Raw genomic sequence first — 27,262 nt, 5'->3', positions numbered from 1 at the left:
CCAGTATAACTTTTCAGAAGGAAAAAAAAAATATATATATAGTGTTATCGCTTCAGTTGTACTAAGCAATAAGCACTGTATCTAGAAGCAAAAACAACGAGAATCCTGTATCACCTTAAAGACTAACAAATTTCTGCGGGCATAAGCTTTCGTGGGCTGTAACCCACTTGGTCAGATGCATGAAATGGAAATCCCAGATAAGAGATGTATATATTTATATATCCAAGAGTAAGAAACAACAATTGGGAGGGCAAGTGCTAACAAAGTCAATTCAGTTAGAGTAGATGAGGCCTATTCACAACCGTTGATTAGAAGGGAAGAATGTGTGAACAGTGACAATTACTTCTTCTAATGAGATAACCATTCCAAGTCCCTATTCAGGCCCAGTCTGATTGTATCAAGTTTGCATATGAGTTCCAGCTCTGCAGTTTTTCACACAATCATGTAGTTAAATGTTTGTCAACATCTCCATTGTAAACCTTGCAAAACCATTATAAACCGATATTTACTATCTCAGCCATTTCAAGGAAAATCATGCAATTAATATTTCATGTATGTTGCTAGCCCAGAGGTGATGAGTATATATTTTAAACATTTTGGGCTTTTCTGGTTGTTGGTGTTTTAAATAAATTTAATAAAGTTACATCCTTAGCTAAAATCTGTATGATCAACTTTACACCTTTTGGGTACTCTGTGAAGCATAACATGCCCTCTTGTGTATAACTAGTATTGTATATTGATCCCCAAATATTCTAAAAAACTGAGGGCATAGAGAGGTTAAGCGATGGGCTCAATGTCAAACATAAATTCAGTAGCAGAGATGAGACAAGTTAGCAATAGGGAGGACTTGAAATTAATATTGACTATATTTAATAAAGATTTCTGGATCTGCTGGAAGGTTTCTGATGATCACTCAACCAGCTTTCTGCCCACTTAGCACATTCTGCCCACTTAGCACATTGATGCCTAATGTCATGGGGCCAGCATTTCTTGTTAAATCACTGAGATGACTAAGATGTAAAAAGAAATACTAGGCTCGTTACTTTAGGGTTTTTTTTTATTGGGCTGGATGGGCAGACAGCGGGCTTCTGTATCATCATAATGAGCATACAATCCTCAAGCACCAGCCCCCGCCAAATCAGCACAGCGGGCAAGCATATGTGTTCAGTCCAGAAAATAAGAATAACCATTAGTTGCCCAGTTCTATTTCCCCACTTCCCCTCCATCCTGGACAATTTGCAATGACAGATACCCACACTGGCACTGAGTTACTCATAGTATGGGATAGCTGAATATCTGCTCTCAGGAGGAAGATCAGTACATGGTCACTCATGTTGCAATAAGATAAAGGTTTCCATAGTCTAATTAACTTGTTAAGTATTTTCAAGGAATTTGAGACTCACTTATCTCCAAACATGCCAAAAGAAAACACGTTTGATAGATTTCCATGTTCCTAAATCCTTTGTGTGTCTGCTCATCTCTCTTCCTGCTGCCTTCTGAATGCAGAACCAGCGTAGCTCAGAGTAGAGAGCGGTAGTGAGCCGCAGTAGTCTTCCTTCTGCCCTTTCATCTATTTTAACACTAAAGTGATTGGAACTGGCTCATCTGTCCCACTCACTTTCCCTCATCACTTTGAAGTAATTGGGTGCATTAGAGAGAGAGAGAGGAAACAGGGCAAACAAATTAATCCTCCTGCTCCTAAATGTGTGAATGCATAGAGCATTCGTTGCCACTCTGAGACATATAGCACATCCATATTCCAACTTCCAGTCTCTCCTGGAGTGGATAGTGGCACTAAGTAGAGAATCTGTCAGAAAAAGTATCTCAAGTAGAATGGGCCATTTCTTCAAGTAGTCAAGCCCGTAAAAAATCTGTCCATGTATCCAAGCTGCAAACATATCTGGAAATATTGAAAAGTTAATTGTGGGCAAGACGTACCCCAAATCCTCATCTTCACATCTCTTCATAACTCCATGCCCTTTCCTCTTCCTACACCACCTCCTATTCTCTTCTGCCTGCCCATGCTTTTCTTCTCTTTGGCTCCTTCACTCACATTTTTCTTATGCCTGAAACAGACTATCACCAAATGCATGTCAAGCTCCAACCCATCCCTGATTTTAAAAAAAAACAAAACCTCCAAAAAACCCTCCAAAACCTATGGTGCAACTATTTCTGCAAAGCATTACAGCTGGATGCACTTACGCACGGTTCTGTGTGTGGTTTTGTATTATACCTGGTGTGGCTTTATAATGTAAAATTGTCAGGGCAGAGATGTGTTATTTCTTTGGTACAATGCACAGCGCTGCAGACCCCAGTAGTACTTTATATAAAATAATTAATAGCACACAAACCTGAATTAACCTCCTCACTTGCCATTGCTTACGTTTTCCCATCTTACGAGTTTGTACCTGGTTTGGGAGGCTAAATTAGATGTTAACAATCAAAAACACATTTAATTTTCATGGTAGTAAAATGCTCCCTCATGCCCATATATCTCATTGTAAACCTTAAACCTAACACCGCCACCCCGCATCCGGGATACTGCAGCCCACCCCACCATTGTCCTTCCCAGACCTCCACTCCCGCACATGGACTCACCTGCCTCCCTTGGCAAATGCCTCCCTGGGATCCTCCCCCCACGCTGGATAGCGTCCCCCTCTCCCCACATACTCCCCTGCAACCCTCAAGTCCCGCACTTCCAGCCCCTCCTACGGGGCCACAGCTCATCGTGCTGCTGCCACCCCCTGATCCCCGATCACCCCCCAATCTCCCCACTGCATACCATCCCTGGATATTGTATTACTGTGCCTTGTAAACCCTGACTGTTGCTTTTTTGTTTTTGTTTAAACATTTCCTAATAAAATGTTTAAATTCTGAAAGGAACTATGTTGGGAAAAGAGGTCTGAGTAATTTGGACACATTAGCCTACAAAATGCAGAAGAGAAAGGAAGAAGAAAGCTTGGAGAGTAATTTTGTGCATCAGAAAGGACTTTAATTCCCCTGAAGTTAAATGCAGCATTCTATTTAACAAATTTCTATAGCAACTCCTCTAAAACCGCAAATGCGTTCACGTCAATCAGAGTTTTGATAAATTACATTGTGAATGGCAATGAGAGAGCTGGATGATTGTTCTGTAAATAAAGATGCATGGTATGAAATTGGATCACTTATACAGTTTAATATTTTGGCAGTGCTTTTGCAGATAAACTTTTTGCATACTTATGCTCGTAACATCACACGGGATGATATTGTTTAAGTAACAAGGACCACGTTAGACGTTTTATCTTCTCCTTATCTGGATGGCAGTGCAGTTAGTTTCTAGCAAACAGCTGGTTCTCATCTGAATGATATAGGGCCATGCTGGAGGTCTTCATTCTTTTTTTTTTTTTTTTTAAACCCGACTGTCTTAAGAAGAAGACAACCTGCAGCATGGACCAGTTTGCTTATTGTTTGTTCTGTGATGATTTGGTTAATGCAACTCATTATAGTTTAGTACTACTTCATAAAGGGGGAACTATGGTGTCAAGCAATGCTGCTGCTATCAGTAACCACTGAGGTGAAGTGGATGGGAGCCAATAGCAGCACTGCTTGTCTTCATAGCCAGGTCTTTGTTGAAAATGGGAAGCTTGTAAGATTTTGTTTACATTAACTGCCCTTTATCTGTTCATCAAGTTAAATGATAGCAGGATAGCAATGAAACCAGTTTAGGAGGGAATGAAACCACCTATCTGGAATAACAGCTCTTTATTTTTATTTTACTGTTGCTTTTACTGTCCATTCCTTTGTCTTGCTAGCAGCATTCGCTCCAACTTTGACATATTTTTTTACAAAAACTTTCTTGAAACAAGGCTAGACAAAAGATTTATTGAAAAGGCCTTTGTGTACCCCCCCATCCAGGTTTTGTTAGTGTAGAAAAGGCATTGTATCTTTTGTTAAATATTTGTGTAGCTGACTGTTGATGTCTTTTATTTAGATCTCTCTTTTGAGATGCTAATTAGAAACTGAAAAAAGTCTTTCCCATGAAAATGGTAAAATACATGGTTCCTGTTACAAAGCACAACCATCTAAACACAATGGTCCCATAGTTTATTCTTTATGCACACTGCAGCTTATCAGTTTACCTGGTGTGAATTTCTATGCACTTCTCTATGATTCTAAACTTCCTTCTTGTCTTTATCTTTGAAATCTGTTGGGATCGTCTCACAAATGAGTTGATAGTTGTCTTCAGAGTTTGTTTGTCACACAGAAAATGGTCACATTATATGGTTCAGTAAAAAGCTAGACATTCCTTACATGAACTCAGTGATACAGGGCTATCTTTCTGGGAAAACAAACCATTTGCTTGCGTGAGTGTACTAATTTATTTAGACTCATTTTCACACTTTCTTTAAACAAAGTGAAAGAAAGGTTAGTTCATCTCTGAATATAATTGTCATGGAAGTTAAATTACTGAACACTCAAATTTTTTACAGCATTTCAAATTTTAACGTTTTTATTCTTCCCAAATTTGCCTTTGATTTCTTTACATCAGAGGCTTAGAATATTGTTTAATTTACTTTCAGTAAAGCTGTCACTTGTAATCTGCAATTTAAAAAAAAAAACTAATAAAACAAATCCTCATCTCACAATTTAAACCTTACTGAGTCTAATTCACTTGCACTGCAAGTTTATTATTCTCCTGCAGCTTGACGTGCCTCCAATTGTAATTGTGTTGACCCTTCAATGCAGTAAATCTCCCCAGTGCTTATCAAACTGGGAAAGATAAGTCTACAATTTGAAACTTCATTAAATATCTCATTTATATTAAACAGATGATAGCTTTGAACAGAAATAATAATTTTTACAGACGGTATGACCTCTGACTCGGGTTTTTGTGGTCATGGTCTTTGGAATGCAGTGAATTTCTCCAATCCCCACCCCCTCTGTGTTCCTGGCATTGAGCCGGTGACCAAATGGCATATGATGTTAGTCCATTGGGTTGACTTCAAAGCCTCTCTTGCGAAGATTATAGTTGAGTGCTTTATAGCTCTTGAAACAGATTTTATTTAAAGACTTTAATAGCATAAATTTCTTTTTCATGCTGGATACATGAATAGTATGAATCATAATGGGCAGCTATTTAAAAAATGTTGCTAAGTCATGAAACTGCAAACTGTTCTTCCTTTGCTTGTTTAGAGACTATTCCTGAGAAGTCCTGAGTACTTGCAGTGCTCGGTGACTTCCAAGGTATTGCAGCATGCTCCAAATCTTTTGGGAATCGTTTTGTACCTTGCAGGATCTGGGCGCTAGTGAATTTTGATAGATCATGAAATATTTATATGCTAAAGGATTCATATAAGAACACTGTGCATTGGATTCTAAACACACCTTTAGATAAAATGGCCAAAACATACTGATCTTCATGCCCTAAATGATTACAATACAACACAATTATTTGTGCTACATTCGTTCATCAGAATTTCTCCTCTGGAGATCTGGATTCAGTTCATGAAATGAATTTAATAGCTAAACTGAGGGTAGAAATTTAGTGCAAAATGCTTTTCATCACTCAGGGTCCAAAAGTCTGTGGTTCAGACACCTCAGCAAAGCTTGATAAGCAGAGGGATTGGATGGCTTAGGATTGGATAATGAAAAATGAAGTCTTTCATGTCCATGGTTAATGGCCTAAGTGAAACAAGTTAGAAGTCTCAATTGATTCCCCTGTGGGCCAGTGTTCACATCATTCCTGGGACCCTTATTGGAAGTCTCAGCAGAGTGGCTAACAGTTAGAAGAGACATGTAAACCAAGTCACGCTGTGGTCCCTAGATCAGAGATACTCAGACCTCAGTGATTCAGGCGCCCAATTAGTGATCAATATTACCCAAAAGAGTCACAGGAGTTTGAATTAATTGTTTCATTTACTATAGTGCTATATATTCATATTTAAACAGTATGGCAAGGGAAATACTCAGTTTATGTATATATTAATATTATTCTCACAGCAAAATGACTGACCAAATAATATTATTTTATCAACTGCAGTTGGTTAATAACATAGCAAAAGCATCCTGATTGCTTACTAACTTAGATTGGTTAACAATTAAATCACGCAGTGCTTTAATTTCATGTGCTGCAAAGAGCTGCAGGAGACACTTTAAAGAGCCACTTGCGGCTCAGGAGCCACAGTCTCAGTATCACTGCCTTAGATTATGTGAAATTATATTTATTTCACCATATAAGAACTTTGCTTTCCCCTGAAATCTGACTCTCTCTAGTTCATTGAGGAAAACGTATTATTTCTTCTTTCTGAAAATCTATTCTGTGCATATAAAAAGAGAGGTGACCAAATTCTCCCAGAAAAAACATAGGGGCACCCTCGAGACACACGGGACAATTCTGTTGAAGTGGGGGGAGAGAAAGGATGTTCGTTCTTTCTCCTCCTATTTGCATGGTCAAGTAACATTCCTCCTTGTCCTTCTGCACCACATAGGGGATCTGGCTCTCCATATGCGAGGGAGTATTGTCTTGAGCACTCCTGCTGGGCAGAGGACTCTGGGCTGTGTTAGGTTACCGGCAGGGTTTTGGAAATGCTAATTGCTGTGAAACTGACAGGGATGCTGCAGAAGGCCATGAAAATCTGGGACATTCCCAAATTTCATGGGCATGTGACATCTCTTTACCCTAAGGGTGAAAAGTCAGCAAAAATTGTATCATAAGCGGCATGTGTTCATGTATGTCAATACTAATGTGTATGACGGGGAGTTTCATGAGGAATCCCATGATGATTATGTACAGAAGCAAATTTCACCATTTCAAACAGGGTCAGTAGCTCAATTCCCAAGGGAGTTTCCGTTCTCTGCTGCTTCAAGGAGTCTTGTCCTGACAGCACCTCAATGAGTGAAAGAGGCCAAGCTGTTTCTCAGATAATATTGAAACATGCTAACTGTACATTTAAGAAAATATGCAGCAAAGGTAGACCAAAATGTGCTGCTTTTTATCTACATATTTTCAGCTGGAAGTGTTGAAATCTGACAAGGCACCATGGGAGGTACAGTATAAAGTGGCATGGAAAGTTGGTCATTAAGCAGAGCTGTCATTGCAAATTATTTTGGTCCTGGGTGAAAAGTTCTAGCTCATTTGGTGCCCAGCCGGGTCCAGGCCTTAGGCAAGTTGTTATCGTCCCCCCATGCTGTTAAATGGACCTTTAGTGCTGATTTTCCTCTCTCTATGCAGTTGGAGTCACCTGGTAGCCCCCCTGGGCCAGAGCTGCCTATAGACACTATACTGGATGACAGAGAACGTAGAATTTCCCATTCGCTATACAGTGGGATCGAGGGTCTCAGCGAATCGCCCACGAGGACTGCTGCGCTAAGTAGAATAATGGGTGAGTCAAGCAGACTCTGCTAATCAGATCTTGTTTTGTCCTTTCTGTGGTTCACTGAAGGGTGATTAATGTATTATTTATGTGGGAATCATGGAACATGAAAGTTGCAATGACCACTTTAAAGCATGCCTTTTTAAAAAAACTGTTCTTCACAAACCTTCTAGATAGCTTAATGTGCGAGGGGAAGTCAATAAATTGATTGCTAAAGTAAGTTTCAGATCCCATAACAGGTGGTAGAAGAAATAATGGGAACATTTAACATGGTTTTCAGTGTCTGAGGTGGGAAATATACTTCATGTTAGTCTGAGTGGCGAGGTTTCATTGAAATAAAATGTCAGTGAATATTACTCTAAAGAATGTATAGTTATATTTCAGCACTGGTTCACCTCCACTATAATCCTGCTCCAAAATTAAAAAAAAAATAATGTAAACTTAAGTCAGTATGTGTAATAAGGTTTTTGCTTATTTCAGTTGAATTTCTGCTTTGGTTTTAAAACCTTATAAGTGATTTTATGCATTCTTTGTTTGGATTCCATGCCATACTGTCTGCCTAGTCTCCAGTGGGTAATGAGGTTATTAGCACTTGCTCTACAGCAATTCAGCTTTCTACTAACAGATCTAGTTCATAAAGACTTGTCTTGCCACAGGAGTGGTTGGATTTACTGAGTAGCTCATCATGGGATTAACTTGTAAGGATTTTCAAATTTAAAACACAAGAAGATGTTTGATTAAAATAGCACCTGACATAAAATACTTTTATTGCTAGCTTGAGTTGCAAGTCCCGAACTCCAACATAGCTATTAAATCCACTGCCTTTTAGTATGTTTGACATATATGTACAGCATTAGAATCGGAAATCCTGTTAAAGAATTGACATGAAGCAAGAGTGAATTTAGTTTTCAGTCCTCTAGGATAGCTATTAAGCTTTAGAAAGTTAAAGTCTCCATTTTTGGCCTTTTGCTAGTTATCACTTTGTAAATATTTCTCCTTGTATTTTTTGAAGTAGCAAAATCACATTTTCTTAGACCTCTGTGAAACGCCTCCATTTTGGTTTGTGTGATTTTATAACCGTTCAGTCATGTTGTAGTCTGAATTCACAGAGCAAAGCCCAAAACTCAAACTCAAACTGAAAAGTTCTGGTAAGCTCTATGGCATTGTGATTCTGTACAATCCAAAAGAAGGATAACAGGACCAAGTATCACAAACCCATGAAACTTTGTTTCAAAAAATTCATGTTTGTCTAAAGAGAGAAGTTTTATTCTTAGATCTGATTAAAAGTTCAAGGAGTGAAAATCTGGCTGAAATTGTTAGCTCCGTCATTTCAAATGTGAAACTAATCAAATTGCTTGTGATTTCAGTTGTCCAGATGAAATATTTGTAGAGCATGTAGCTACTGCTTTTTTCCATCGGTGTGTTGGGGATTTACATCTAAACTCATATGCACATTAATGAGTTACCACATAAACATCTTGTGCAGCAACAGCTGAACAGACCTCGAGAGAGGGTATTTGGTAGGCAAGTGAAGGGATGCACTATAATTTGACATCAAAGGAATAGAGGATTTGCCATGCTGCATAAAAACTAGTTGTCTGTCAAGTCCATTTTCTTTCTTTCAGCAGTGACTAATAACTGAAGTCTCAGCCGGAGGCAAAAACAAACAAACAAACAAAAAACCCATATCCTCTCCCAAAAACTCTTTAAAACCTAATGTGCTCCTGGTCAACTTTACAGTGTGTGCTGTGCATATAGGGATACAAATCCATCCTGACTCTTGCAAATGTTCATCTTAGGGCAGGTGAGTGCTACAAAGTTAGGTTGGCTTAACTACATTGGATAGATGGAGGCTTCACTGTTGAAGGGGAAGCCGGCAATGGCCTCCCCGCAACACACCGGTCAGTATCTCCAGGTCTGCGTTCTCTGGTACGGAAGAGGTCTCCACCCTCATGACGCTGGTAGCCTATATTACGATCGCGGTCTGCTGCATCAAGACGTTCACCCTGATCTGAACAGCATTCTAGCTCTCTGTGGGATCAGTCCTCAACATTCTGGCACCGGTCCTTGGTGCCACGGCACTGGTCTAGCGGATCCCAGCACCGATCCACGGTGTCCCATCTGTCTTTCTCCCTGCGACACCGCTCCCCGGTGCCACATTGCAGCAGGGATGCACCTACAGCCCCTTCTTGGTTCCCTCAGAAATCCTACTCTTTGGATTCCAAAAAGAACTATCCCAGAGACAGCTGCCGTCAGCGATGGGGGGGCACAAGGGACAGGGACAACCTTTCCTCCCATGGGATGGCCCCAAGGACACAGTGGCCGGTACCAAGGCCTTATTGGAGCTTATGGGCATTTCCCCATGGTGCCAGGCCCCCAGTCATTCCACTCCTTGGGAAAGGTTTCCGTGGTACTAGCAGCACAGAAGGAGGTTCAGGACTCGGCATCAGACCTTGGCACCGAGCCCCAACCACCTGCATCGGTCCAGGTGCAGTTCTCCCCACCCCACCCCACCCCACCCATCCTCCTCCTGATCCTCGGACGAGGCGGTTGCCAGCACAGAGCCCTGAGCCCTGTTAGACGATTTCAGGGCTTACCAGAAGCTCTTGAAGAAGGTAGCCTCCAACTTGAGCCTAGAGGCGGAGGGAGCTCAAGGACACTTCAAACACCCTGTTTGATGTATTTGTAGCCACGGCGCCAGCCAGGTTTGCTCTGTCTGTATATGAGCGGGTGCTCAAGGGGTTAGGGCCCTTTGTAGATGCCATCTTCGTTGCCACCAACATCTAAAAGGGGCGAAAAGAAGTATCATGTCCTGTCTAGGGGATTTGAGTACCCCTCTTTACACACCCTCCCCCAGGGTCACTGGTTGTGGCGCGGCCAATGAGAGAGACAGGCAGGGCCAGCCAAGCTCTACTCTTAAGAACAAAGACTCAAAGAAGCTCGATTTGTTCTGTCATAAAATTTATTCTACAGCCAGCCTCCAGTTTTGAATTGTCAACCAACAGGCGGTGCTGGGAAGGCACAATTTCAATCTCTGGAGCTTGCTATCCAGGTTCGCTGACACGTTGCCGCAGGAGCACTCCCAGGATTTTACTGCCATCTGGGAGGAGGGCAATACAATGGCCAGAGTAGCGTTGCAGACAGCGGGTCATGCAGTTGAATCAGCGGCAAGATCCGCTGTGTCCATGAGCCACTGTTCGTGGCTGCAATCATCCGGATTGTTCCAAGAAGTTCAGTAGTCCATATAAGATCTCCCCTTCACCAGCTCTGCTCTCTTCTCAGACCAGAAGGCTGCAAGTCTTGGAAAGATTCAAGAGCCACCCTGCGCACATTGGGCCTTTACACACTACGGGCCTCGAGGAAGTAGTTCCGCCTGCTGCAGCAGCAGCAAAGCCTCCAAGTTCCTTGCTCCTCCTCCTACAGGAGAAGAGACAGAGACAGGAGTTTCAGGCACCAACGCCTTGCCTTAATCTCTGCTTTGTCTCAGCCAGGAACCTCACAATACCCCAGTGGCCAATGGCAGCCATTTTAGGGTATGCCCAAGGACAACACTCTAGTCTCTGTACAGGATTCGCTCCATTCTTTCCTGAACCATCTTTCCCCCTTCTTCCAAGCATGGACCCATATTATGTAGGACCGATTGGTCCTCAAGGTCATCTCAGAGGGCTAAACCCTTCAGTTTTCCTCGCCTCCTCCTCACCACTCCCCTTCCCTGTCCCTCTTCGGGGACCCTTCTCATGAGCAACTTCTTGTCCAGGAGGTGGGTTGTCCAGCAACTTCTGAGGGTTGGAGCTGTGGAAGAAGTAACTCCAGATGATGGGATTTTATTCCCACTACTTCTTTGGGGATATCCAAAGCAAAAGGGGGCCTCCGACCTATCTTACACACCTGTGGCTTCTCAACAAGTATCTCAAGAGACTAAAGTTCTGCATGATCTCTCTAGTCTCTATCATTCCCTCTTTGGATCCCAGAGACTGGTATGCTGCCCTTGACTTAAAGAATATTTCCCAGCCACAGAAGATTCCTCAGATTTGTCGCCAGCCATTCCCATTATCAGTTCACAGTGATACCTTTTGGCCTTTCTTCCGCCCCGAAGATATTTACAAAATGCATGGCGGTGGTTGCTGTGCACCTAAGATGCCGGGGGTCCCTACCTGGACAACTGGCTGATCAGAGAAAAGCCCCAGTCATAAGTACGCCGCAACATACGCCTTATAAGGTCCACCTGCCATCGATTGGGCCTGTTGATAAATGAACAGAGGTCGATTCTCTTACCGGTTCATCAGATACAGTTCATAGGAATGGTTCTTAACTCCACTTGCGCCAGAGCCTTCCTACCGGACTCTTGTTTCCAGACCATGTCCAACTTCATCAGCAGCATTCGTACCATTCCTCTCACAACAGACTGCGCTTGCCTGCAGCTGCTAGGTCACATGGCAGCTTTCACTTACATGGTGCGGCATGCCCGCCTAATTCTCAGACCATTAGAGTCATGGCTGGCCTCAGTGTGCTCCCCAAGCAGGCATAACCAAGTGATTACGGTACCCCTGTACATATTGTCTTCCCTGAGCTGCTGGGCCATCTTTTAATCAGTGATGCAGGACATACTCTTCGAAGGCCTCACCCATGGGTTACCCTGGTGTCCCATGCCTTGGACTTGGGATGGGGCGCTCACATCAATGGCAACCTCGGGACCTGGTCTCTGGCAGACTGCAATCTCCATATAAATGTCAAGGAGCTCAAGGCGATACATCTGGCCTGTAAAGTATTCCTTCCCTACGTGGAGGGGCGAGTTGTTCAGGTTCTAACAGACAATACCACCGCGATGTTCTATATCAACAGGGAGAAAGAGGTGCATTCGTTGAATTTTTGTCAGGAGGCTATGCTTCTGTGGGACCTTGCCATTCAAATAATTTCCATATCATGGCGTCCCACCTGCCTGGGGCCAGGAATGCCGTGGCAGATTAACTCAAACTCAGCAGATCCTTCTTACCTTGCCACAAATGGTCGTTCCATCCTCATGTGGCTGATATGATCTTCCAGAGGTGGGGAACTCCTCAAATGGACCTCTTTGCTTCCAGGCTGAACAAGAAATGCAACCTGTTCTGCTCAATTCATGGGGCCGATGAAAGGATGCTGTCTGCTGCTTTCCTCCTCTCATGGATAGGGAAGCTCATGTACACCTCCCCACCAACACCCCTAATCCACAGAGTCAAGAGGGACAAGGCAGATGTGATCTTAATAGTTCCCGTTTGGCCAAGGCAACATTGGTTCAGCATATTGCTGGAACTCTCAAATACCCCTTTTCTGGAACTGCCCTGTAGGCTAGATCTGTTGTTGCACAACAACAACCAACTCCTACACCTGGATTTAGTATCCCTCCACCTGACAGCCTGGAGGCTGAATGGTTAAATACAGATGAACGGGCATACTCGTCTCAGATCCAACAGGTTCTAATTGGCAGCAGGAAACCCTTTACCAGAACATCCTATCTAGCCAAATGGAAGAGGTTTTTCCTGCTGGGCAGCGGATTGGAATATCCCGCCCCTGCATGCCTCAATACAATCTATTCTGAACTACTTATTGTGTTTCAAGGCACAGGGCCTACCAATCTCATCAATAAGGGTTCTCCTCACAGCCATTCCAGCTTTTCACCCGCCGATCCAAGGGAATTCAGTGTTTTCCCACCATATAACGGCCAGATTCCTTAAAGGACTAGAAATACTTTACCCCCAGGTGTGGGACCTGTTACCTCCATGGGACCTGAACTTAGTTTTGTTGAAGTTAACAGGGCCCCCTCTTTGAGCCCCTAGCAACTTGCTTCTTGGAAAGTGGCTTTCCTTGTGGCTATTACGTTGGCGCGTAGAGTCTCTGAGATAAGCGCGCTCAAACTCGGGACTGCCATACATGATTTTCTGTAAGGACAAGGTACAGCTGTGGCCTCATCCAGCTTTCCTGCCCAAAATAGCATCCCAATTTCACAGCGGCCAGAACATATTCCTGCAAGTGTTCTATCCTAAATCACATAATTTCAGCAAGAAGCATAGATGGCATACCTTAGAGATGTTAGGCAGGCGCTAGCTTTCTACATTGAAAGGACCAAATTCTTTCTTAGAACTTCATAACTCTTAGTTGCAGTGGCGGAAAGGATGAGGGGACTATCTGTCTCCTCTCAGAAGATCTCCCCATGGATATGTTCCTGCATCAGGCTCTGCTATGAGCAGGCGAACTTACCTCAGCCGGAGATCGTCACAGCTCCTTTAACCAGGGCTCAAGCCTTGTCAGCAGCTTTCCTGGCATAGGTCCCGGTACAGGACATTTGTAGAGCAGCTACCTGGGCCTCGGTTCATACTTTTACATCTCATTATGTCATCATCCAGCAGGCTCGGGGTGACGCCAGCTTCGGGAGGGCAGTGCTACATACAGCGCATCTGCAAATACTGAGCCTGCATCCAAGGGTACTGCTGGTAAGTTGCCTAGAATGGAATTGACATGAACAAGCACTCAAAGAAGAAAAGATGGTTACTTACCTTTGTAACCGTTGTTCTTTGAGATGTGTTGCTCATGTCCATTCCATGAGCCGCTCTCCGTCCCCACTGTCGGAGTTGATGGCAAGAAGGAACTGAGAGGGTGCAGGGCCAGCAACACCTCATATACCTTGGCATAAGCGTGGGCTCCAGAGGTCCCTAGACCTGGCCCTATTGATACCCTATTGATACCGCTAAGGGAAAAAAATTCTGGCTACCGTGCACATGGGCGCGCACACACCTAGAATGGAAAGGACATGAGCAACACATCTCGAAGAACAACAGTTACAAAGCTAAGTGACCTGTTGGTGAGAGAAAAGATGAAGTTGATCCAGTAAGTGATATTACCTCACCCACCTTGTCTCTCTAATATCCTGGGACCGTCAGAGGTACAACTATATGGCATACAATCTAAGTAATTGTTAATCTAACTATAACCTTGATAAATAATTTCTGTTTAGTCACCTTTAACATCAAAACCTGCTACGATCATAAGAAATCAGTAAGTATTCAGGCTGCAACTAAAGCTAAGAGATGCAAAATGACTTTGTATTAAACCATTTGCTCAATAAGAATAATTTACATTGAAAACAGCTCTATATTTGTGTATTATAGAACTCAGTTGTATAATGAAAAATAAATAGCTACAGTACTTCAGAAAAAAAGTTCAATTTTTAAGCATGGGCACAAGCAGATTAGAACATTAACACATGATTTTATTTTAAATTTCACTTTGGGTACACTGCAAGCATGTTGCCTAGAAACACTTTTGAATACAGTGACCATTCTCTTTAAATTGGAACAGAAATGGTCTGCTCAGAACCATTCTCCCTCCTTCTTCCTGGCAATATATTTTTCCAGTGTATTTTTTTGGGAGGCAGAGGACAATGATGACACCTATAAAACAGAAAGTGATAAAGACCACCCACAAAAGAAGTAAATGAACAAAAAGAAAATTCAAAACATAAGGAGTTTCATGAAGTGTGGCTCTAAGCAAAAGTTCTCTATATATAATTAAACTAATATTTAAAATTCTTATCTAAATAATGTTAATTCTCACCCCCATGCAGATACAATTTAAGTCTTGGAAAATTGGACAACTTGATTCTTACTGTCAGCTGCTAATGGAAGGCCTACGGGTGCAGGAGGTTTAAATACCTTTCCTGACTTCATTATATTAAATTTTAAAAAGAAGAAATGTATGTTTGTGCAAGTTTTGTTGCAACTTTGGGCAAGTAGCTGTGTCCAGGGCTTAGAGCACTTAGGATTAATTTTCCAACGCCTGGGAACATCACTTTTGAACAGGGTGGCATGGGAAAAGACCAAAACTAGAAACCCAGCAATGATGAAAGGCTTTAAATCCTTATTGTTAGGCTCAGATGAGAGGCACAGATGCAGGCGAACCCAAGTCTTTACAGAGGAAGTTAATATTTTTAGCAATCATCAGAGAAGTGAAAGTTCTAGGGAATCTCAAATTATAAATGCTAATAGAACTGTTAGGTCCAATGGATTATGTGTTTGCTTGTTATGTGGTTTATATTAATAACACTGTGGTCTTTTTGCCTGTGCCAAAACAAGCAGATTTATGGTTAGAGACCGCTTCTGTGGCAACAAGTAATGCAAATACATTCGTGTTGTGCTATGTAGCGTGCGCACACACACACACCATTTTTGCAATAACTAGAATTTTATTTCATCAAAGAAGAGAAACCTGTCAGAGGGGACTTGACTGAGGCCCCATTAAGATTGTAATCAACCCACACTGGCCTTCAAAATGGTTTTAAATGTGATGGGCTAATGCAGCTATGCTGATTTATAGAGCCCTGAAAATCTGCAGATATCTGCTTTAGCAGTACCCCTAGGGCTGGCTCTGGCACTCCCTGGAGCCCTGCACACATGGCGCGGTATATGAGGCGCTGTTGGCCTTACGCCCCCTCAGTTCCTTCTTTCCACTTCATTGCGGGCAAAGTAGTGCATGTACTGACAGACAGTACAGTGGCCATGTATTACATCAACAGACAATGGGGGAGCCCGTTCCTCAGTCCTCTGCAAAGAAGCAATTTGTTTGTGGGACCTGGCGGTGAGGCACTATTTTCACGTAATAGCCTCTTACCTACCTGGACCACGAGTGGTCGTTTCATCCAGATGTGATCTCTGATTTTCCAAAGCTGGGACTCTCCCCAGGTGGACCTGTTTGCATCAGCATCAAACAGGCAATGCCCGCAGTTCTGCTCCCTCCACAGTCTGGACACTGGGTCGCTCTCCGATGCCTTTCTTCTCCAGTGGTCGGGGAGTTTCATGTACGCGTTTCTGCCCATTCCTCCTCTTCACAAAGTCCTGCTGAAAATCAAGAGGGACAAGGCGGATGTTATCTTAATTGCACTGGCCTGGCTGCACCAGCACTGATTCAGTATGCTATTGGACCTATTGATCACCCCCTCCCCCCGTTGAAGCTACTGAGACGGCACGATCTCCTGTCCAGGACTACGGTTGCTTGGTACACCCAGACCTGGACTCCCTACACCTCATGGCATGGAGACTCTGTGGCTGAGCGCAGATGAGTGAACTTGTTCGGTGCAAGACCAGCAAATCCTGCTGAGTAGCAGGAAACCTTCCACACAGGTGGTGTATCAGGCAAAATGAAAGTAATTTACCTATTGGGCAGAATCCCACAGAATTTCGTCTGGGGTGTCGCCAATGCAGGCGATCCTGGAGTACTTGTTGTAATTAAAATATCAGGGTCTAGCCGGGGCCTCCCTGAAGATCCACCTTGTAGCTATATCGGTGTTCCACCAGCCTTTGGAGGGGAGACCAGTTTTCTCCCACCTATGACAATTAGGTTCCTGAAAGGGGTGGAGAGGCTCTATCAGCAGGTCTGGGACCCAGTGCCTCCCTGGGATTTCAACCTGGTCCTCTCGCGGCTCACGCGGCCCCCCTTCTAGCCCATTGCTACATGTCCTTTACTGCTGCTGTCATGGAAAGTGGCCTTCCTGATGGCCATTACCTTGGCAAGGCGGGTCTCTGAGATTAGGGTGCTGACCTCAGATCCTCCTTATACTGTGTTCTATAAAGAAAAAGTTCAGTTGCGGCCACACCCAGCCTTCCTGCCTAAGGTGGTTTCCCAATTTCATTATAAGCAAGATATTTGCCTCTGTTTTTTCCCCCCCCCCCCAAGCCGCATGGTTCGGAGGAGGAGAGAAGGTGGCACATGCTAGATGTTAAATGGGCGTTAGCGTTCTACATTGACCGCACAAGACCATTCCGGAGGTCTACCCAACTCTTCGTCACGGTGGCTGATTGGATGAAAGGCTTACCTGTTTCTGCCCAGCGCATCTTGTCACGGATATCTTCCTGCATCAGGTTTTGCTATGAGCAGGTGAAGGTGCCCCTTCCAGGGATAATTATAGCCCACTTGACCAGAGCTCAAGCTTCATCCACAGCCTTCCTAGCGAGAAGTGCCTGTGTTAGCTATCTGCAGGGCTGCCACCTGGTTGTCTGTACACACCTTCACATCCCACTACACCATCTTCCAGCAGGTGTGGGACGACGCAGGCTTCAGTAACTCTGTAACTCTGGCCCACCTCCAAGATATTTCTTGTGAGTCAGCTACAATGGAATGGACGTGAGCAAGCACTCGAAGAAGAAAAGATGGTTACTTACCTTGTAACTGTTGTTCTTCGAGATGTATTGCTCATGTCCATTCCATGACACACCCCCTGTCCCCGCTGCCAGAGTTGGCTGCAAGAAAGAACTGGGGGGGTGTAGGGCCGGCAGTGCCTCACATACCACGGTATGTGCACAGGGCTCCAGGGGACGTTGGAGCTGGCCCTACGGGTACTGCTAAAGGGGAAAAGGTTCCAGTAACCGTGCACACAGGCGCGCACACACCTATAGTGGAATGGACATGAGCAACACATCTTGAAGAAAAACAGTTACAAGGTAAGTAACCGTCTTTTACCTCACCCACCTTGTCTGTCTAGTGACTTAAAATGACATTGCCTTTCATCCCAAAGGATCCCAATGTACTTCATGAGCTACCATACATATGCACAATAGGAATTGCTTTACTCATTCTAGAAACACAGCTATCTTTGTGATGGAATACAGTAGCCACACTACAAAAAGATTTAGGATAGAAGTGAAGAATATACCTCAACCAATAAAAAAAACTCCAGAGTGAATTTAGGTAGGCAGAACATGAATTCCCAAATAGGAATTTAACCAGGACATGGAGAATCTAGAAATCTGTATTCTTGCAGATAATCCCATGGGACCTTTAAAGATCACACACACATAGTCATGACCAGTTTTATGTGTCATCTACATAATAGCTCTTCTGGGAGCATATCTACACCACCACTGTTTCTCTGTCTTAGTTCAGATACCCAAAAAGATAAGTGTCACCTACTGAATCACTAACACCTTTTCTTTAACATGCTGGGCATTTCCTTAGGACTTTTACTATTAAAGTGCTCACTAGTCTGAACTCTATTTAGCTTGTGAGATCCAGTGATATCACAATCTGAAGTAATATGATTGCGCCCACTGTGAGTGTGGAAGGAACTCCTACTGCCAAGCCAACTATTGATAGGAACAAAGGAGCTGCTTGTAAAGCAATTAAAAGATTTCTTCTTTCATAATGTGGTTCTGCAGATCTCCACTGTAGGAGTCACATGTGTTACATCTCAGGTCATTGAGATGTGCCAGTGTTCTGGAATTAACAGTGTAAGAACTCTTCTCTGACTGACCAGCTCCATTTTCTCTTTCTGTTGTCTTAAACACTCATAGAAACTAGCCTTTTCCCTGTGATTAGTGTTAGGTTTCTTCCTTGTTAATGTTAAAATGTATGCCTTAAAATTAAATGTAGAGGTTTTTTACATAGAGGAAGATTTTTTGTTTATAATCTTTAGAATTAATTAACAAACAAAAACTAGTTGTTAGGATCCATCTGTGGGGCACAATGACAAAGGGGCCATAGGCCTCATGGAAGAGGATTTAAGAGTGTCCAGGGTCCAAATCTCACAGTGCCAAGACAAAGTTTTGGGTCTAATTCTAAAACGACACTTGGATTAGAACACCTATCACATGGAAGTTGAGCGTCTGAGACATAAGTCTGACTGCTCCCCAGAAACTCCTTTGACGCAAGAGAAGCAGCAGCATAGGAATGAGGCCATATCCAATAGCACAAATCAGTCTTCCAGATCTAGTATAGTGTGGGAACTAAATTCAATTCCAATTATGCCTCGGCACTGAGAACCTCCTCAGATTAATTTCAGGAGTGCCAAGAGTGATAAGGCTTGCTTGGATCTCAGGTAGTTGGATCCTTTGTCTGCTGGTGGTGCTGTTGTTTCAGCTTCTTCTACAGTGCATGCCTTCAATGTCTGAGGAGTGTTCTTTCAGTGGCTTTTTAGCTCTAAATCTGGATTATTCTCTAGTCAGATCTGGAGGCTTAATTATCACACACTTTCCTCCAGAGCTGTTGTCTCTTCAGATCTCAGACTCTCCTTGGATCTAAGGGAGGGCTCAGAAGTACATGGCTGAGAATCTGGTAGGGCAGCCATCTGGTGCTGGAGCTTTGTGAGTTCCTTTTTCTGCATTAACAACCATGACTCCTTGGGTGTCTTGTTCACCAAGTGGCTGGCAGTGGTGTCATCCCTTCTTCTCCATCAAGGCAGCAGGTAGGTGACTGGTTGTAAAAGCCCAGCCATCTCAAGCTCTGAGTCATACTGTAAAGATAAAATGTTCTCTATTCCTTTTTCTACCATTTACAACATTGAAATCAAATGCCCTCATCTGAAGTTGTAGGCTTTAGGCAAGTTGGTCTTTAGAAACTGCTCAGCTTCTAAAATGTATAAAGCTTCTCTAGACTCAGAGCCTATGCCTTAGAGAGTTGTATAGATTTCCAGCAGGCAATCTCAAGAGCAAATTCTTGAACCAGTAGCTGCAATTGAGTTATATCGAAGAGTGCTAGGATTGAGGTATCATGCTTTTTTTTTTTTTTAGACGTTTCTTCTAAGGGAGTGGATTCATCCTTTCCAAGGGTGGGTTCTGTTTATATCTGTCTATAAGCTCTCCTCAGAAGACATGATTGATTCTTTCCATCAGTGAGGTGTGTCCAACAATCTCCTGAAGGTGATGCCCTTCTCCGGCCTTTTTAATCTGCAGTAAAAAGCCTGGGTACTTCAAGTTTATCTCCTTCTTAATTTTAAAGCATCAATAAAATGTGACTCTTGTCAAATATTAAGAAAGGTAGAGGAAAAGTTAAAAATGTTACTGAATTACTTTAGCCTCTCAAACTGGAAGTTCAATCTGTAAAAATGCAATAAGGTTCTAATTTTTCACAATCAACTCTTTGGAGACATTATTAACTGCAGAGTTAACAATCTTGTGGGCAATATGTTTGAAAAGGAGTACATTACCAGGCTAACCATTAACCTGTCCATCAAAGAAGCAATTGCTGGGCAAAGAATTAGCTGTTATGCAAACTGAATACATTCATTTCAGCTTGACAATGATGGGCTGTTTGCCATGTAGTGCCAATGTATTTCAATCATTTTTATCTATTTTAGAAAATATCTCATGCAGCCACAAAATTTTCTTTAAATAACCATATAAAATATATTTGATTAGCTAATACAATCATGAATTTTAGCTATTTGTTGAGTTAGCTAATTTTCTTTTGTACCAGTTTATTGGCACAATTAAAGTAACAGTACCGAAGCATGATTCTATAAAAGAAAGAAAAAAATAGAATCGCTATATATCTTATAACTCCATGCAGGTTTTCCCATTTGTCCTTACATTTCTCATCAGTGATGAGCAAAATATTAATATCTGGCCACGTGTGGCCCATATTAACAAAGCATTTTTCCAACTCTTGGTACTTTATATAACATAGTATATTATTACTATACAGCACCATGGTGCACTGTCTCTATATTAAATATATGTATATAATATATCGTATCATATGATGTCAGCTTATTTGATAAAACTTCTTTGTTCATGAAATGTGAGACAATTTTGTTAATTAATTTTATATCAAAACAAAGTTTTCTACAGCATTTACCATTTTGTTTCATGTTGATTTATTGGAAATATTTAAGTCTATACCAAGGAAACAACCAAACTTTTTAGAAGGCAATTTTTTAGCAGGCAACAATGTTCATGGGGTAAAGTGTTGAGTTACGGAGAACATTACATCATGTGGAATAATTTAAATAACAAATACACTGGAGTCACACTTAACGACTTGTTAGTTGCCTGTGATAGCTAAATAACTTTATTTCCGTATTTGTAATATGATTGGTATTCCTTATAGCAAGTATAAATTTAGCTCAGTAATATTGCAAATATTGAGGTACTCATCTATTTAAGGTTAAACTGGCAAAGTTTTAAGGCTGATCGTTTTCTGTAGCATCAGTTTTACTATTCTACTAAATATCTTCACTTGTTCTTTAACCCTGAGCACATTTTGCATTGAAAAACAGGAAATGGTGACTCAGGCTAAAATTATAGTGATATTACTGAACATTGTCAAAAAAGCCCCTTTGTGACATATTTATATCTGTTTAGTCTATTCTGGTGACATAGGATTTTTATATACATTAAGTTACATCTGCTTTTTGTTAAACAGTTTGAAAACTGTTACACAAAATGCCATAGAAAATATTATTGGAAAATATAATTCTTTGTATATCTAAAACAGGAGAATTACAATGGTGGCATCTTTAAAAAGATTCAAACTGGCTTTTAGCTGGGAAGAAACAACATTTTGCTAATTTTGTAAAAATCCTTAGGGTGCAATCCTACAACTCTTGCCTGTGGGAGTTGTCCCACTGAAGCTGGCTCACATATGAAGTGAAGTGTCAAACCCTTCTGTCATCTCTTTCATTCATGAGGGTGCTGTCTTGGTCCCTTTAACATGAAATTCAAAATTCACTCGAGCTTCAGTGGGAACAGAATTAAGGTCTTGGGCCAGACTTTCTAAGTCTGGTGCATAAAGTCATGTTTTAAAATCTATATTTGTGCTCTTATATAGGTGACTTTATTTATTGATTCATTTATTTAATTATTTTATTGTGGGGTAAAAAAAAAATTCCAAATTTGAAATTTTGCACCAAGCTCTAGCCACGAGTACCCAACAGTTCTGAAAATGAAGCCATTTGTTCAGGCATCTAAAGAGCTGGATCATGGGAGGTGATGAATTCCCTCAGTTCACATTGACTCTATTCCTCCACTTCTGTTGACTTCTGAGAATACTCTGAATCTAGCAGAATCACGACCGTTAATATTCTCCTTCAGTAGGATATACTTGATATGTATATTTTTCAGACTTCTGTGTTATAAGTCACATGTAATTTTATGAATTGTGTTTTGTCAGTCTTATCAGTGATGTGACAGATTTGACATGACATTTTATCATTTGGATAATATATATAGTATGTAATATTCAGGGCTTTATCTACAGTTTCTTCCTCCATTCCCTCCCCACCCCATATTGAACAGGTAAATACCAGCTGTCTCCAACTGTGAACATGCCACAAGATGACACTGTTATTATTGAAGATGATAGACTGCCAGTACTTCCTCCACATCTTTCTGACCAATCATCTTCCAGCTCCCATGATGATGTGGGATTTGGAACAGCAGATGTTGGCACATGGGCTAAAGCCACAATTAATGAATCTACAGACTGGTAAGACCATAGTCCAGAGAATGAAAACCAAAGTCAATTGTAATAATTTCTTTCTCTTTAGTTTCATGGTTAGCAACAGCGAATATTAATCTTATTTTTTTAATAACATTCAGACCACAACATTTTCAAACCTTTAATTGCCACTGTTTCAGTAAAAAAGTCTGTGCAGATAACTTTGATGGACTTTTACTTACTGCCTGTATAGTTTTATGCAATCTCAAAACACATTTAGACAGGTGTTACCAACTATTATTAGGACCAAATTGGTACATAGCTGTGTTAACAAGAGTTAATATTATGTAATCAAATTATAAGATTTCTATACAATAAAATCAAAGATTCTGTTTTGTGTACCAGTGTATATTTAGGAGACTTTTATCACACATGCATCAGCCTTTACTGTATTTAAGGAAATGAATAATTTTAGATAATCTATTTAGAAATTAAGGGAGTTCTAAATTTAGGCCTGCCAGTTATATGTTAATGCTCAAGTTAAGATTTCCTGAATATTTAGGATAAATATTATGTGCAGCACTGTGATTTACAAGCAGTGCAGAAGCAGTGTAGTAATATTTCCCATAATTTAAAAGATTGAAACCAAATTATCTCATGTTTAACCTTCCAGTTGGGTTGGATCTGTGATCTTATGTGAAGGTTTTTACATATGAGCTCAAATGGCTAATGTATTTGTCCCATTATTTACTTGTTTATTGTTCGTTATAAAAGAAATATTGCATACTGTTAGTACAGATCTAAAAGAACTGTGCATTAATTTGCAAGTCTAGTAATTATGTACAGCAGTGAGCAAAATAAAAGACCTCTCCATGGAACCACCTCCTAAGGGTGTAGTGATAATTAACACAAGCAGAGTGAAGAATTAGAATTTTCTTACTACCCCCATCTCCTGGATCTGTTATGAATATGTCAGCAATATCTTAATAAAATAGCAGTGGCAATGCCCTTTGGTTCTGATTTGCACCAGTCAGCTATTTCTGTTTTGATATTATGTTTGTTTGAGTTGATGTTCAGGGATTGCTCTTGCTGATTCTAAACAACATTTTAATGATTGTATTAAAAAGTAACTTTTTTTAATCTTCATTTTGCTTTTCTGTTAATATTGCAGCTTTTCTCTTAGAAATCTCACCTGTAATTTGGGCCCTTGAAATGTCCATCTTGTGTCTTTTGTAAAAGGCTTTAGAGCTGAAAATCTGAGATTTTTTAAATTGAATAGCACTTAAGACAGCATGTAATAGCTTGTCTCTGAGTGAATTTTTCAGCTGAATGTGGGGGGAAGAAACCTTTAGCATAAAGTAAAAGCCCATTTGAAATCTGCAGATGCTTTTACATTTACTGCTGCAGTGTAACTTACTATTCATATACTTTTCTGAATGTCAATAAAAGTAATAGTAAAGAAAATAGGGATTAGATATTGTGAAATTCATTTTGTACAAAAACCTTTAAATCTCTACTTTTATGAGAAATTGTTGAGGTCTTTAGCTACAATTGCAGGTAAAAGAGCAGATCAGTTTAGTGCCTTACTCATAAGTAATGCTTTCTATTTATAAAAAATAAATAGCAGCAGAAGTAGATTGTTGCATTAATTTCCTGCTGCTAATGGATGAAGGAAGACTTGTAAAATGAAGGTGCATTATATGATTTTGCTGGAAGGCTCAAAGGGTAAAGCTAAGAATATGGACAAAGGGTTATCCAAACAAGAATGGCAGCTGTTCTGAATCACAGCAGAAAATGTAAGCTTTTCCAGCCTGACAATATCTCCCTAATCCTTGATGAAAATGTTATGAAAACAAAGGGGCAATAAGACAGGATTAATAAGTGGAATTTTAATAACACTGAGGGTCAGAAGACGGTTACATTCTTTTAAGAATCAGCTGTCGTTCCAGAAATCTTATTTGTTAAGTAGGCTAGAACATAGTAAATTGTGATGGGTATTAAATGAGTTGCATTATGTGAGACAGAAGGTGATTTTAACATAGCTGAAAAATATTAAAATTAGCTATTTTGGGTGTTAGTACTCAGCTATTCTTGTTAACTTTTTAACTTATGGATATTTACCATATAGATGTGCTTTTGAGTTACATTTGGAAAGCATGTATTCAAATGGCTAAGATGTTGGACTTGGTTAATTATTGAAATTGGTATGTGCCTCATTAGTAATGTATTTTAAATTCTTTATTATTGTGGACATTAAAACTGATGGCATAATGTGGCGTTCTGGTATTTCTAGTCAGCTAGATTTCAGTGAAATTGAGACTTGAAGTACTTTGCATCTAGATGAGAGGAAAAAATAAATCTTTGTACTTATGTAGCACCTTTAACTTTTAACTTTAAGTTTGCAAACATTAAGCAATTAGTCCTCATGATAGCTCAGAGGGGAAGATAAGTGTGATAGGGTACAGATGGGGAAGCTGAAGAGAAACTGAGAGGTTAAATGATTTGCCCAAGGACTCAGAAGCAGCGTCAGTTGAAGAACTGGGATTAGAACTCAGAAATTCCTGACTCCTCGTCCTGTGTTCAGACCATACCACTCTCTCCACAGTCCTTGATCTGCTTTTGAAGTTTTTATTTAATCAAGTTTTAGCATGTTGGATATTACTTTAAATGAATAAACATGCACAAAGCTGAATTTACCTGAAAATGATATTCAGCTTTATAAGAAACTTGGTATCTCTTGGACAAATAAGCAATTATGCGAAGAAGATCATACCAAGAAAAGAATCAAGCCACCAAAACAAGCAGTTAGAAATTCAGCCCTTGCAGAGAAAGAAACACACGATACATTCTGTTCAGCAAGATGAAACTGAGCATTTCTACTTATCTAAATCACATTCACAGCCGTTGCTAGGAGAATTTCTCACTTAATAGTAACAAATTTCTCATTCAATACCAACTTATACCAATACTAGTTGTGAGCCACAAACTCCTGTGTGGCCTTTCGGAAGACGTTTATGATTTGATGAGGAGAGGTGCTGAAAACCCATGAGTTTAACTGAAGTAATTGAGAACATGTTCTCAAACCCATGTGAGCCATATTCAACTCACAGTTGCGCTTCTGTAAATTTAAAAAAAAAATAAATCTGTTTTCTCCTTCTGTAATGTGGGGATAATACTTACTTCCAGGGATATTGTGAGAATTAAATTGTTAATATTTGTAGAGCACTTAGCCTCCAATCCAGCAAAGAAAGTTAAGCAGTGCTTAAATACTTCGCTAAATCATGGCCTTGGGTATCACGAAGGCTGGCAACTTAGAAATGGCTACAGTGGTTAGCTGTAAAGTACTTTGGGTCTGAGCCAACACCACTGACGTCAAAAGACATTTGACACTGCCTTTAGCGGAATGGGATCAGCACCTATATAAGTGAAAAGTATTACATGGATGTCACTCATGAGCATGTACCCATTGTCACTCATGAGCATATACTTATCTCATCATTCGTAAACTGATCCCAAAACTCATTCATCTTCTACAAAGTAAACCAGTGCATAACTACAGTACATGAACTTTGACTGAGATTTACACATTGATGTTTTAGCGTAAGAGCTAACAGTCTAGATTTAGCCATCACTCCTGAGCCCTTTAGTGCCACACCAAACTAGATCCATCCTCAAACCTTGATCCTCTTTCTCCAGTTTCTCTCATCATTCTACAAACATTAGTGAATTTATTTTTTCAAACACTCCTGTGAGGTAGAGTCATATTGTGATCCCTCCTTGATAAAGTGTTAAATGACTTGTCCAAGATCACACAGGAAATGTATCCAGTCACTCAGTGACTTAATCAAGACTATCCTTTTCTTCCGAATACGAGATGGGAAAACGTTAGTGCAGTATTTCTAGTCAAACTAAATCCAGAAAATACACTGAAAAATTCACAAGAGAATCTTGGTTTTGTTTGTTTTTGGTTTTTTGGGGGGTATTCCTCTCAATTCTTTAAATGCAGAGTTTCAGAGAAACTCTTCAGACAGGACAGTTCACATTTGTGTTTTACTACTACGCTATGTAAACCATGTTTTACTTGGAAAACAAACTATATGTGTCACAAAGAACAAGAAATCCTCAAAAATTATTCCTATATATATATATGGAAGGTCAAAATAAAGTGCACTATCATTCTAATAGCTCTGTGTATTTTTATTGCATGTGTACAGGTGTGCATAGGCATTAGGTACAGATTTTTTCCATTGCGGTTTAGTAGGCTTTTAATTGCTGGTACTTGTTAAACCACTGTTGCTGTGGATACAATAGGCCATATTCATTCTTGATATAACTCCATTTACTTCAGTGGTTTATTTAAAATTGGCTTCATTATCTGTTGGTAGAAGTCATATAGCAAAGAAAGATTTTCTCTGCAAATGAAGGAGTTGCATGATCTTGATAAACGTCTGCATGATTTTTTTCCTTCCCACAGCACTCTTAGTCCAGATGTTGATCCAGTGCTTGCTTTCCAGCGAGAGGGTTTCGGACGCCAGAGCATGTCAGAAAAACGCACAAAGCAATTTTCAGATGCCAGTCAGTTGGACTTTGTTAAAACGCGAAAATCCAAAAGCATGGATTTAGGTAGTGAGTGATATTTCTTTTAATTGTTTTTTTGATGTTGTAAATATAGATTTGATCGTTTCAAATACATGATTGACACACAGAGCTAAACATATATGTGATGGTGT

General features: G+C 40.8%; 1 protein-coding gene across 11 annotated transcripts in view; it reads left to right on the top strand.

Moving 5' to 3' along the window:
* Positions 1 to 27,262, top strand: part of PARD3 (par-3 family cell polarity regulator) — a 641,307-nt gene that overhangs the window by 423,302 nt on the left and 190,743 nt on the right. For all 11 annotated transcript variants that reach the window (XM_067542623.1, XM_067542631.1, XM_067542629.1 and 8 more), the window contains 3 exons: positions 7,214 to 7,364; positions 22,391 to 22,580; positions 27,007 to 27,155. In XM_067542623.1, coding sequence (XP_067398724.1) covers positions 7,214 to 7,364; positions 22,391 to 22,580; positions 27,007 to 27,155 — 490 coding nt within the window. The remainder of the gene's footprint in view (positions 1 to 7,213; positions 7,365 to 22,390; positions 22,581 to 27,006; positions 27,156 to 27,262) is intronic.

The sequence above is a fragment of the Emydura macquarii genome, unplaced genomic scaffold, assembly GCF_026122565.2.
Source record: "Emydura macquarii macquarii isolate MOO-44397 ecotype Brisbane River unplaced genomic scaffold, CSIRO-AGI_Emac_v2 contig_719, whole genome shotgun sequence".
Taxonomy (NCBI): Eukaryota; Metazoa; Chordata; order Testudines; family Chelidae; genus Emydura; species Emydura macquarii.
This window is presented reverse-complemented; position numbering and strand designations above follow the sequence as displayed.